This window comes from Tyto alba, unplaced genomic scaffold (assembly GCF_018691265.1).
Source record: "Tyto alba isolate M040663 unplaced genomic scaffold, T.alba_DEE_v4.0 Super-Scaffold_16, whole genome shotgun sequence".
Classification (NCBI taxonomy): domain Eukaryota; kingdom Metazoa; phylum Chordata; class Aves; order Strigiformes; family Tytonidae; genus Tyto; species Tyto alba.
The window spans coordinates 6,941,039-6,955,253 of NW_024881278.1; the positions used below are offsets into that span (position 1 = coordinate 6,941,039).

The following is a 14,215-nucleotide window of genomic DNA, read 5'->3' on the forward strand; positions in this document are numbered from 1 at the left end:
CTCTGATCTTTTTGTGAAGCGGCCCAAGTATTTAGCTTTTCATAACAACTAAAGTTTCTCTTCCACATATTGAAAGTCTTAGACACACCATGCTATTTCTGGAATAAATAAAAAACCACGAAGAGTCTGGAGCCACCAAGGAGGAGGGGAGAGATATTTTGTTTGTTTGTTTGTTTTAAAAAAAGAGTATTACTAGCAAGATTATTTGCTCTTCCCTCCTTTTGCAGTTTCTCCTTCCCCCTCGCTCCCAATAGTGCATATATCAGATGTGAGTTTGCCTGCTCTGGCAGACACCATCTCATGATTCACTTCTGGGCCTGACTGCATGTGCTAGAAAGTGCCATAGCCATGAGGCAAACCAGCAAATGCCTGTTCACTGGTTGATTAAATAATGCAGAATCTCTATTCATTAAATCCAGGCAGAGCTGCTATTGAGCCAGCTGTTCTTACCTGCAGGTTTTGGGACGACCAGAGTCTCAGAGCTAGTTGCTGGCTTGGGGATGCTCATGGCTGGGGTCCCTGTGTACATGGTTCACCCAAGCCTGGAAAATACAAGTGTGGAGATATAAGGAGGTCTCGGCATTATATAACTGGTAGCTGCATTTGCTAGTCCATTCTGCAGGAATCCAAAATAAAGGACAGTCTCAAGATTCTTTCCCTCACTGAAAGTGGGGAAGAAAAATGGCTGAGCCACTGTATCAAACCGGTGAGATCAGTATAAAGAATTCACACCACCCTGGGACTTATTTCAAAAATGTATAAAGAATTAGATGAACTAGTGCCCTGGCAAGAGTGATATTTGTTGGGGAGGTACCCAACAGCAACAGGGAAAGCCTGTCGGGCCATTTGGGGTTTGAGAGGCTCAGGTAGCACAGAGGAGTACGGGGCTGGGTGGCGTCCCCATGCTGCAGAGACCGTTTGGGCTGGCCATGCTCAACGTGTTAAAAAGGGCACACTGGCTTCCTGCCGTGTTCATAAACATGTCCATCAACTGCAACCTTTGGAGAACAGGCTCTAGTGAAACCATTCACTTGCAGAAAAATAAACTGCCATTCTTTCCCATCTAACCCTTCACCAAAGCAGCTTCTCTCCACTCCAGAATGTAAAAATCCACTCACTACATCTGCTACGTGAGTGCTATTTAAAATTCACTCACATAGTGAATTTTATAGCTCATTCATGCTCAGCTCAGAAGCTGGGAATGGCCCCATAACAACATGTGCAAATTTTCTACTGAAGCAGAGTTATGCTAAAAACAACTGAATGAGGAGTCCACAAGGCTTGGTGGAGTTACTTTTTACTGAAAAATGCCTAACTGTGTGGGCAGAGAGCAAGACATGTGAGATGAAGGTCCATAACTACTACAGCAATTTTTATTCATTAGTGCAGAGACATGTTAGCAGGCTACAGGACCCCTCAAGAGCACTGACCCTCTTCTACACACACTGCCCACTTTCTCCTCCTAGTAAGCTGCATTTTTAGGAGCCCCCAGAGGATTTATTAGTTTCAAGATATTGACTATACTAAGTATTTGTTTTTCCAGAAAATTCAGTGCAAGTTTTCTGCTCCCTGGAACAAGCAGCAACAAGCAGCCCTTTCACTGCACTTTCCCCTGATGCACAGAGGGACAAGGGAACCCCATCCTGGGGCAAAGATGCGGTGGGCACAGGGGGCCATCGACACAGAACAGGACACAACCAGCCTCCCCCAGTGCCACAAAAGTCCCTGCATCTCTTACCTGAGGGAAACAGCTCCAGGAACTCCATATCACCGTGTCCTCATCTCAGAGCTGCGTTGTTGAAGAAGAGGGGAGGAAGGGCCCCGCACAGGTGTCCTGAGGCTGCTCTTGCCCCACACCTGGGGACTTAACACATCGCACCTGGGGCACGTGGCTAGTGGCAACCTGGAGCTGCCGCATGGCACCCCACTCCCTAGATATAATACATACCGTAGCTACTTAGTTTAGCAAAACAGATAGAAGGCAGTCCACGTATCTGAGGTTTGTTTAAGACATCTGGAGAGAAAGTGAACACAAATCCACAACATGCAGCTAATTTCTCAACCGAGCAGGGAACATTTCAAACAGCTCCTACAAAGCAAGCTGCATGTGAGCCCAAGCACCTCACAGCTTCAGTCATTAAAGGAGAGCAAACAACAGTGAGATTCTATAATTTATTACCGTTGCTAAGGTGAACACAGATACTTGATACCCAATCGTATGCAGAACTGTAAAAAAATAGTTTTAATACAGTATCAAAATTTACACAAGTGTAGTGTCAAAAGACCAGTGTCCCTCAAATTAGCCCCTGCACATACATACTGCAGGCACAAGTACATGTTTTACATTTTTTCATACATATATATAGATATATAGGAATACAACAATTGAAGTTTAACTATGCAAACAGTATGTATGGGAGAAAACAACATGTAAAGATAACAGACAACTGTTTGGGCTGGGTTATATATAAGAAATTATGCAAGAGTGCAATGTTTCAAGATGGAAGGCCAGATTCTGCATTTCCAACTCGAGGAGACAGAGTGAACAGGAGTGTTGCCCGAGAAAGCAATGCTGGATCAGAGGCCTTACATCAAATGGTACCAAGTAAAAATAACAACAGAAACCAATATAATTACTGCTGCAAATTAACACAATTTTTCTGAAGACAGATTTACATAATACTCTTATATAACAAAAGATTGTACAGCAACCGAGCTACATTCCACTGCAAATAGCCCACAAATACAGCATGTTGCAAGCTCAGAGAAAACAGAGGTTCTGACTTTGGCTCAAATCTTAGCAACCAAGAACAAACCAGAAACACAGGAATTGTTGCATTCCTATTTTTTTTTTTTTTTAAACTTTATTAGTCTTTTTGATGCTCAGTTACGGTAAAAAGTTAAGCAACAGCATTCAGTCACAAGCCTGTTGCACATTCATACATGAAACTATCATTGCTTTTAGATATACACAAAATACCTATCATTGCAATTCAATACACACAACTAGTATCATACACATAGATAAAAATAAACTAAGCACATCTACGGCGCTGTCTGGTCAAATCTCAGGCAATCTGAACAAGAGCTTTCTGCCTTATAATAATGAAAGACATGCTCTGAGTATAATAAAACCATTTTCTTTGAAAGAACACTACAGTGGCAAGAAAAGCTTTTTGATAATGCTGTGCAATCTTTTAGATCCTTATAGATTTGTTAAGTAACCAGCATGTCTCTAAATTAAAGAGTGGAAATTAGCATCCTGACAATTGGAAAATATTTTTTGAAAAAAAAAAAAAAAAAAAAAAAAACAAACTCTGATGGGAATTCTGATTTGAGACCTGTGATAGTGACACCTAAGCATTCTGTTCATTAAAGGGCTGCGAACATCGTACACTTCTTCAGAAGATGTGCATCAAAGTGAATTGAAAAGAAAGCTACCTTTACTTTCATTTAGAAAGAAATTGTGTTTCACTACAAGTACTGTAGTTATGCTACACTACTGGCTGGTTAGGAGACTGTATGGTCTTTTAGCACCTCCAAAGGCAGGTATTCTACCAAAGCAAAAAAATCATCTGGAAATTGCCTAAGCACCATTAACTGATACTTTATAGACTGAAGTGTGAGTTACTAAGAAATGACTTTCTCAAAACTGTGGAGACCAAAGGCACAGTTTATCAATGTCTCTCCAGTCTGGTGAAAAACCTCTGTTAAATCCAGTGGAAAATTCATTCAGACTTACTAGAGATTCACTGTAACTAACAAAAATAAAACTTATTTCATGTAACTCCTGCAGAATCCCAATTATCTTTTAGTTAGGATGGAAATACCTCAGTGCTTCTGAATGTGGTGTGTTGAAGTGAAGATGCGGCAGCAGCGTTTCACTAGCCAGTATACCGAAAGAGCAGGGTTTGGGGAACACTGATAGCACAGCTCCTCTGAAAGACCTCTGTGCAGAATCTCTACTAGGTTCAAGCGAAGTCTCTTGTAGTGCATACAGCCACCCCGTTGTCAGGGGGGAAGTCGTTGTGGACAGAGCCAGTTCTTTCTCTCTCATTGGCAGTTCAAACTCTTTCTCTTCAGAGAGAGGACTTGCTCAGGGCCTTTTACATAGGTCCTTTATACTGATTTCCTGACAAATGTTGTCTAATTCCAGGGCACGACCCTGCAGCATCTCCAAGTTTCCTCCACACAACCTAAAGGGAGGGATGGAAAGAGATCTCATTATCACCGGTTAAGATGTACTGGCATTCATATCGACATGCATCTGGAAATGCCACACGTTCCTTACACAGACCATGCAGCACAGGTAAGGACAGAGGGGAGGGACACACAACAGGAGAAGAGAACATTTCTCAAGGGATACAACATTCCTTCTGAACACAGAAAGCACATGCTTCTAGGTAAAAAATGATCAGGAACAGAGACAAATGAGCTAGCACGTGCATCACCGGGATATTTTATGTTTCAGATACAAGACTGAAGGCATTTACAGGCCTCAACTGAAACTTTGTTTGACTATTTCCCAAACCACATCTCTTCCAGAATGCAATTCAGCAACACAAAGGGCAGTCCAGGGGAGTCTAAACATTTCCAGTTTAAGAAGCACAGCGCAGTTCTCTTTTTCGAAGAACTCACTTGGTCTCTTAAAATCAAGCAAGGCATTAAAAGCGTTTATTTCATTTATTCTTCCCTGAGATCAGAGGAATTGTGCATGTAGTCACTGTTCTATACATGCATGTGTGTTTTGTTGAGCCAGAGTGAAATCTACAATTTAGTAGAAGTTAGCAGTTTTTTTCTTAGTGTGGACTGTACGTTATAAAGGTTTTCTTCCTCATAGTCACATCTACTCCTACTCATGATTGTACAACATCCATGTTACAATTATGGAATTAAAAATGCAGAGAAGTTATACCCCCAAAAAAATTAGGAAAGTACTTTATAATGATTTTTAAAAAGATTGATCAATTATAAGCAGGAAAATCAGTAGCTTGTGTCATATCACCAGGCCCCTCTTCCAGGGGCCACCAGAAACAAGAGTGGCAATAATCACCATACTGTGTTTTGTAAGTTAAGAGTATTTCTGTTTAATAAGAATAATAATCAACTATCAACCAGCTGAAGCATAACTGCTACTAAACCACTCATTAATCTCTGGACCAACCAAGATATGACTGTCAAGAAAGGCAAAAACTGTTTTCCACTGTCATTATTTATTGTTTGTGTTTTAAAAGTGCCTAAAGCCCAGAAGTGAACAGAGATTGCATTAGCTGGGACTGAATAAACACAAAGCAGCTGGATCCTGGGAAGTCAACATCCTGAAAAGACAGTTCCTACAGCTGACGAGCAAAGGTGGAATGACACCAAGGTCCTCCTGTTATTCTGTGCAAGAGCTGGGAAAATAACCCAGTTCCTCTGAGCCTTTGCTGAAAAAACCCCGAGTATAAGCATGAAAACCAGAAATACTCCAAGATTGGAAGCAATAAGACTGCAGTCTTACTACACAGGGCCAAACAAATAAAAGTTCTCTATAGAGAGTTGCCTTTAATACTAATGGGTGGACATAACCCAAACGCTGCAAACTTTCCGTATGACCAAAATCTTGCAGCCTGAAATCAGGAGTTATCATCATAAAAATACACATGTGTTTGTTTCTGTATTGTGAAACACTCTGCTGTGGTAAAAGTATGAAAAATGGGTTTACAGTGAAACCTCCCAAATCAGCTGTCTGTGGCTGAGCCATCGGAAATGGCAGAGGGCTGGATATGATGAGACCAGCATTTCTTTCCAATGTTTGGTTGCTGATTTTCCTAACTTAATAGTATTAAAAAGAAAGGTCTCTTGGATAGCTTTTGTGAGAAGGCACATTTTACTTATATATGCCTTTCGACATTTTTTCTGGTCAACAAACATTAGACAATGCTTATGAAGCAGCTAATGCTGACACAATAATAAACTAAAAGGTGATACTTCCCAAAGTCCTTTATTTCCAGCTGAACAAATGACCCAATTGCTAGGAAGGTACAGATGCATACAAGATAGCCCTGGAAAGCAGACATCCTAAGCAGAATTGACAAGGTGGGATCAAAAGGAATACTCATGCTATTTTTATGAGTGGGAAATGGAGAAATCTTTATCAGCAACCACTTTTGCTTGTCCATACAGTGCAACAGATACCTGGGTCTCAAGGCATCACAGTCATTTTATTTGCCTCCTTTTCAGAAACGCAGGATGATATAGGCTAAATCTCTGCAGATTTATCACCAAACTCTCCTTTTGTGCTGGCATATGTACAGTTCTTTGCACAATCACGATAGCTGTACATACTGCTGCCTTCTGTGCATATATTTATTTGGCCCTCTGCATTGTATATGCATTTTGGATTTGCATAGAGGGTTGTTTTCTTCTCAGTTCACTCGTTCAACACTGACTTGTCACAAGCAGCACTAATGGAATTACTTTGTGTTTACAAGCACTCAAAAGAAAATTTAATACTTAAGCATTCCTGACTGTGTTTTCAATAGTTATGACAGAGGAAAAAGCCCAGTACCAAAAACTTCACTCAAAATTTCAGCAGAAACCTTGATTGAATAAAGGCTAGCTATGACGTTTATGATGCAGTTATGGCAATTCATTTCTAGCTTACTTCTGACACAGCGGAGTGAAAGGATGGGTAAATCTTCTCCCTGGAAGCCAGGCAGAAACCTGCACCCTAACTGCAGACGAGAGCAGCCACGTCACAGCCTGCTGCGGTGGCATTTGAGGCCCGTGGTACTTCATGTGGAGCATGAAACACTTGTGGAGATCTCTGGGCTCCCTGACCCCTCCTGCCCAGCTACCCCACCAATCCCACATGGCGTGTCCCATCTTCCCCTTGGCTCCCAGCCCCGGTGAGAGTGCTGCGGCCCTGTGAACAAAACTTACCGGTAGCCTGAGGACAATCATGAAGAGCATCCCTCCAGCCTTAATCCAAACATTCCTGTGCTTTGAAATTACCTCCATGCTCACTAAAACATGATAAACTTCCTCTACACCTGCTGCTACATATTGCTACATTCTCCTAAGACAGTGCAAGTATATAAATATAAAGCAAAAGCATTCCCAAATACATTGTTGATGAGGTGGTACCAATATCATATGCACATCCCAGAGGAGAGAATTCTCACATCCATTATCTTAATAAAATGTCAACATGATCATATAACACCATAAAGTCCCTACAACATGCATTATACATCCAAATTGCATTTTGGTACCAATCAAGACTATGCACCAAATTTATAAAGCCCAAAGTGAAGCTTGTTATCATTCCACTGTTTTCACAGGCAAAACGATGCCGTGGCAAATGTTTCATGTAAAACACCCACAGCGCATAAAGCTGCAGCAAAACAGTGAACTACAAACTGGAAGGAACTGCAATGAGAATGCAAAAGAAAAGAAACATTATAATTAGTTTGTCACAAAGCCACTGCACTTTTAACATGGACTAGATGAATATAAGAAAAAGTAAAACCAGAAAGGACATAACCGACTATTTTAAAAGTATAATAATATATCAATAGTCAAATCAGACATAGATCATAAAAGTCAGAAGAAAAGGTAGTGTTTCAATGCCAGCCGCAGAGCTTTGAATGGCTGAGGAACAAAGAGACAAGGCAGAATACAAGTATATATTTGGGATTTACAAAAATGAATTGATGACAAATTTAGTATATTAGCATTTTAGAAGTGGCATTACTTACGTCATGACAACTTTTATGGACTACTATTAAATATGTATTAGTTAGAAACTGCTTTTTTATCCATAAATTGCAAAGCAACACTGTAGGCAAGAAAGTACACAGGTGCCATTGTACCAATGGGGAAACTGAGGCTGCCAGACTTCATCATACTTGACAAATTTTATTCTAATGATAGATAAATTCAGGTCAGCTGCGTTACACAGTATTTTATCCCAGATATATTATCATACATAGATTTTTCTAATCAATACTGACCAACATGTTAAAATTATAGTGTTCCTAATAAAACAGTAATTGCATTACAGAAACAGTAATTGACAATTTCCATATAAAATCTTCAAGGGCATACTGTCAGCATTTAAACAAAAAATACTTTGCATCTTCAGGTGTTTCTAGGCTCAATATGGAATAGAAAATTAAACACCTTAACACTGCACACATCTCTCCAGCCACAGCTTTTTCTGTCTCACTAAGGTAGTGGTAAGAGTCTTTAACAGCCTCCTGATTTATATTTTCCTGAGCTTCCAATACAAGGGTATGTTTAAAAACAAAAAAAAAAAAGGAAATTTTATTTTACAAATTCATTTTGCATCCCCAAATAAGAGCAGTAGTGTATTTAAGCTTTATCGGTCCTTCCTGAGTATGGGCATAGATATATCACCAACCAGTTGCATTTAAAGATAATTAGACTGATTACAGTGCTCTGGATTTCAGGGCAGGAGGGATCATTAAATCTTCTTGCCTGACCTCCTGGGTACCACAGAACACTTACTTTTCTGCAGCAACTCATACACTTAGCCTTAGACCTTGTCTTCGATTAAAACATACCTCAATTTAATTTATAGATGGCATAGTGAAGCTTCCAGTAGGTGACACAGAACTCAGGATAGGAAAACCCAGTGAAAGTTTTGCAGGTAAGCCTGTGCCCTTGGTTATTCAGGCAGTCAGTCTAGGGAACAATCATCATTCTGTAAATACAAACCCTGGTCTGCAAAGCAAACCTGTGTAGAATATGCACACTTCTGTGCACAAGCATGCAGTCTGGTCATATACAGCTTGCAAAAAGAAACAAACACATCCTGCCATTTGAAATAACTACTTATATATGTGATACCACTTGCACATAGGCAATAATCCCATAACCACTGGCAGGGTGGGGAAGATTGCCAAGGCCCAGGCATGGGGGGACACACATGGCAATTTCTTCTTTCAACCATGCTGCATGATGGATCAGGTCATGGAAGAGCCTTTATCAGACTAGCTGTGGCAAAGCTCTTCTCTCCCTTTCACTACCGTCTCCACCAGTAGAAGAGTCACAGGCAATTTTTTTTTTTGTTTTTTTTAAGTCTCCTCATTACTCAGGAAAAAAAACAGCACTATTTTTAGCAATGACCTCCCTCTGCTTTCTTATGGATCCGTCCCTTTAAAATACATCCCTGCTCTTTAGGTTCCTTGCTGTGCAGAAGGGGTTTGCACTAACAATAAGGTTTTGTAATGCAGACTATTTCTTTTTTTTTGCAGGAATTCCAAATTGCCAAATTTATAAAGAAAAGCAGGCTCCTTACTTTGGCTTCTTCTTCCTCCTGCATCTGATTCTGCTAAGTGATGCAAGCGGGAGCTCTGCGTTCCCCAGAAAGGCAGGATCAAACCCATATGCTCCACTCTGGGAAACAGCAGGGTCTGCTCCCTGGCTGGGGATGGCGAAGGTTGGGCAGTCTGTTTAGCTGACAGCTCACTTTCCATTTCGAATATAACAGTATCATTTATATCTATTTCTGCCTGCTGCAACACCTCCTAGCAAACTAAAAGCTGAGCTTTCACATCATATTGAACTAAATTCTGTGTATTTCTTATCAATCCATTTCAGCAACCAAGGTATCAGCCATTGTTCAAATATTTCACTTACACCAACCAGTTATTACAGGTTGTCAAAAGCATGTTGTCAAATGTTCCATTCAGGGAAGCGTCTTTGGCAATGGGTATTTTAAGAGAAGGCTTTTTTTGATAATTATGCATGATCTTTTGACAAAATTACTTGGCACAGCTTTATTTTCTAGAGGGCAGCAGGTGAAATACATGGGAGATGCACCCAGGACCTTGAGCACTGCTGAACCGGGCGCTCCTCAGCAGCCAGGACGGGTGGTCCCTCGCACCTCTCCCGTCCGAGGGTGAGACCAGTGCGCTTCGGGGCAGAGCGCTGCCCGCGGGGACGTGGTCAGGGGTGGCCGTTACACAGGGGACCTGTGCACACCTGGGGAGGGGGTCAAGCACTCTGCTGCTGCTTCCCCCCCTTTGGATGCCAGAAAAAAACAGGTGAGGTGGCTGAGGTGAAGCGCCGTGCCCAGGTTTTACGTCACAGGAAGGGATCTGATTGCTGTGATTTGTGCACAGTTCATTTGCATAAACCTATTTCCTCGGGCTTCACGGAGAAGTCAATGTCACCCAGCCACACAGTAGACAATCACCCTGCACATAAACTCAGATGTCCAGGCAAGTCAACAGCACTGCTGAGCTCTTACTGGGCACTGTGCATCTCCATGAAGCTCAAAAACAGAGCAAACATCTACAAAAGTCCCTTTCAGTTCTCCCCTGAAGGAACGCAAACCTACCCCCTCCAAGTAACCAGTATGTCCCTGCAACATCTCTACAGGTGGGAAATAACACCCACAACCAAATTAACATTAAAGCAGTTTAGCTGATGAGCGAAATACAGGAGAGAAAAGGTACACAAAGCACCAGAAAACAATCATGTCCAAGCCAGCATTAGGAGACAGGAAAAAAGTCCCTGCTGTCTGCTCAGCTCACCATCAGTTTTTAACCCTCTCTGGAGGAGCAGGACACAGCTGATGCCCATGATGCGGTGGAACAGTGAACTCGGCCACTTGTTAATTCAGATCATCTGACAAACCATGGCATCTTGTAAGAGCTTTCTAAGTGTCATTAATTGCAACAGTTTCACTGTTGACATAGGTAAGAACTTGCAAATTTGCCCCTCTAATTGCTTGCGTCAATTGCTGTTTATCAATGCAATGCAGGTCTTTGCAATCCAACCCTGACTTCAGAGTAAATCACATCTGCTCTCAATGAAGGTTCAACACTGACCTTGGGATCACGCTGCATGGTCTTCAGCCCAAAGTTCTGCTATTTTTGTTATGAATATACCATGTACATTGGCTTTATCTTTGCATTAAAGTATTTATCTCTGCATGGGTTACAGGAATCCATTATATTCCACTGGAGAACAAATATGCATCCTAGATGAAGTAGAAAGACTTCCTTATTCAGAAAAACACCACTTTCAGCTTCAGAGAAAAACTGTACAAGTGTAAACAATTTGGAGAGCAGCTACAGCTGGCATCACCCCCACCGCAAGGGCCGTATCCCTGGCCCGAGAAGCACACAGTCCACAGATGCAATGAGTGACAAACAGAAAAACAATCCCGCTCATGACAGTAACATCCCAGTGGTGTCCACAGGAATGTTGCCAGGACAATACGACACGTGTTGAGTAACAGACACGACGTTTTGCATGGACTGTACCGGAGGAGCGTTACCTTCAGAGCATTTACCACTGAGTCAGACTGCTGAGAGGCTGAGCCATGTCCACTGATGCTAGCTGGCTCGTTTGCAGAGCAGTAACTCCCCTCCGCCCCTCCTGGCATCCTAATGGGATCCTTCGCAAAAAATTAAAAACTATTTAATAAAGAAAAGGGTTGGTGACTAATTAAAACAGATGTCAGTTATTTATTGTTCTGTTTAAAAAGGCTGAGAAGCACTGAAGGCATGTTTTACTCCAAAGTCCCCCTCTTTCTCTGCCACAGTAACCAAGATCCAGGTGAGGCAGCCCAAGTGCTACTGCTGAGTGTCACCCAAACACTCTGGCCCTCAAGGGTGTCTATCTAGAAAATCAGGACATAGTAATAAAACTTCTTATGTATGTACATGGCCTCACGAAAGTGCTGCAAGGTTCAGAGAGATGATTTCAACTCCAGAGGAAGGTTTTGAGAATGTCTAATTTTATCCCGATAATTCTGGAGGTTGTTCCTTCAACAAAACTCACATTTTTAAACATTGCTGCAAGGTTTGCAACACAAGCTCAGCCACAGCCAACCAGGGAAGGAGCAAGGAGCTCCAGGCCGCCAGCTCACTCCTTCCCTGCCTCTGGCCGCTCCGGTGTGAGGGCATGTCCCCCTGCTTGCCTGTGAGATGTCAATTTGTACCCAACAGTGACAACCTCAGAGGGTTTTTCCTCCCAACAGACACCTGGAAGGGTTCTTCAGGACACTGTCAAACAAATGCAAGCTACCTAAACTTACAGCTCAGTCACCTCAAACTTTGCAGGGTGTAAAGCATCTCCTGGAGCGACTGCAGTGCCGAAGTAACCTGAGCGAGCAGCCTGCTTTGGAGGAGTGCTAAAAATACTCCTGCTGCATTCATGGACAGCAATGTGATAGCTGCAGCGACAGAGACGGCCCAAGTAGATGCTTCCGAGGTGCTTTCAACCTGACCTGCTCTTCACTGTCATTCTTCATGCAGAATTTTGTTTAAAAAAAAAAGGAGAAATATAAAGAAGATAAATGTTTCAAAGAACGAGAGATGAAAAGTTCATTTCTTACAGAGTAAGAAACACTGTAGAAAACATTAAGAAAGAATCTAGCAGTAATTCCTGCTGAAATGTGTGGGAAATGCATTTCTGAAGGAAGCATAATGACAGTGGAAAGAGCCTCTGATCAGAATCAGTGCCCCAATGTGCACTCACTTGCCCTGCTGAGCAAGCACATAGCACGTTGCGGTCTTTTGGGGGTGTCTATAATCTAAACAATAGGAAAGATGAAGGTGGGCGTGGGAGAAAAAAGGGCACAGAGAGATGACATGAGCCTGAACTTCACAGATCCAGTCTGCCTGAAAATGATTAATTGAAAAGTACCCCAGTCCAAAGCAAGTTTATATACTGTGTGTCACTTGTTCAGGATATGGGCAGGCCTTGGTAAGCGGCACTGCATGGCTCACAGCGGTGCCAGGGGGCACGTCGCAGAGAGAACCCCTGCAACTACTGAACACGTCAGACTCGATCCCAGCAACTGTCTGCAGGACTGCACTTCACGTTTTCAAAAAAACCCTAAAACCAACTTAAAACGGTAAGAACGCTGCATATGCTAAGCCCACAGAAAAGGTACCTTGAGTCTGAAGATGAAACCCCATCTGGTACAGGAACTCGTGTTCCAGTGCTGCCCTCCTGCCAAGCAATGGATGCAGTGTGAACCGCAAGAGTGGGCACCCATGGGTCTCCTAACTAGCACAATACCGGCACACACTTAGGGCAGTGTGCAGTGTATCATCCTACAGTTCCACAGCAATGACTATTATCAATTTGCTGTGATGTATAGAGTGAGGTTTAGGACTTATTTTTCTTTGGGAAGGATTTATAGCTGTTAGTGACTAGACATGCTTAATGCTATACTTTGGGAAAAGAAATTAAAGAGGAAGGAAAAGGGGTAATAAAGCAGATTGAAGCAGTTCTGGTTTAGGATAAATTCCCTCAGTCAGCTTTCGGGTTTTTTATAAGAGTATCCTGTTTCTTTACTGACTCCAGGGCCAGCAAAGATTTTGGTCAGTTTTGAATGGTAAAATATAAACATTGCTATTATAAGGCTGGGAATACTAGTACAGATTGTACATCTAAAGCCTCCTGAACACAAGAAAATCCAAGAGTCCTGCAAACTGTGCTGCTGTCAGAGCTCAGGCCTTCCTCCAGGCAGCTGTCCTCCACAGCCTCATCTGTGCCACACACAGCACATTTTTGTCTCCCTTCATGAGAATGAGAAACTTGTTGTGAACACAGTGCTTTAAGCAGACAGTGTTCTCAACACAAGTTGGTAGGAGATTGAAAATTAGTATTTCCCCTGTGGACATCCTTCTCCTTCCTCTGTCTGTCCTTGATAAGATACATAAGCTTTTCTTAAATAATAAGGCAGGTTTTGCAGCCCTGAAGCCCCATCCCCCAGCTCAGGGACTTTTCATCTCAGGTGAGGCCACTCCACAGAGGCAGTACAGCTTCTGCCTTCTTTGGAAGAAGCTTATTCCAGCAGATGATGGGGATGGGACCAACCTGAACGTGGGTCTACTGTTCCTCGGCAAGCCTGAAGACACTCGAGCACTACTGACTGCATTACAAGTTTCTGAGGCAGTGAAGCAAAACACGAGGAAAAGGTACTTTGCCAAAGTAGCGGCGTCTGAAAACAAGGTGTCTTAGGAGACTAGAAAAGTGCTTTTCAGACCTACCATCACAGCTGCTGCTTGCCAATGAGGAGCGTGGCAATGTTTAATCTTCCACCAAAATTTAACCTGAGTTTCCTTGCACCAAGTCCCTTCTCTGCTACTGCCCTATCCAGATTACAGCTGGATCCTGAGCAGGACCTCGAGGACAGGAGGAGAAATCCTGTTCCCTTCCTTCTCTTCTCTAGCTCCATGCA

General features: G+C 42.4%; 1 protein-coding gene across 5 annotated transcripts in view; it reads right to left on the reverse strand.

Annotated features, from left to right (window-relative positions):
- Positions 1-2,158: 2,158 nt before the first annotated feature.
- Positions 2,159-14,215, reverse strand: part of CCDC85A (coiled-coil domain containing 85A) — a 169,421-nt gene continuing 157,364 nt past the window's right edge. For 2 of the 5 annotated variants that reach the window (XM_042789571.1, XM_032989246.2), the window contains 2 exons: positions 11,297-11,416; positions 2,159-4,196 (listed from right to left, as the gene is read on the reverse strand). In XM_042789571.1, coding sequence (XP_042645505.1) covers positions 4,107-4,196; positions 11,297-11,416 — 210 coding nt within the window. In that variant the 3' untranslated portion in view covers positions 2,159-4,106. Of the gene's footprint in view, positions 4,197-8,174; positions 8,274-11,296; positions 11,417-14,215 lie in introns of all 5 variants that reach the window. The other 3 variants (XM_032989245.2, XM_032989244.2, XM_032989247.2) reach the window with 2 other exon arrangements.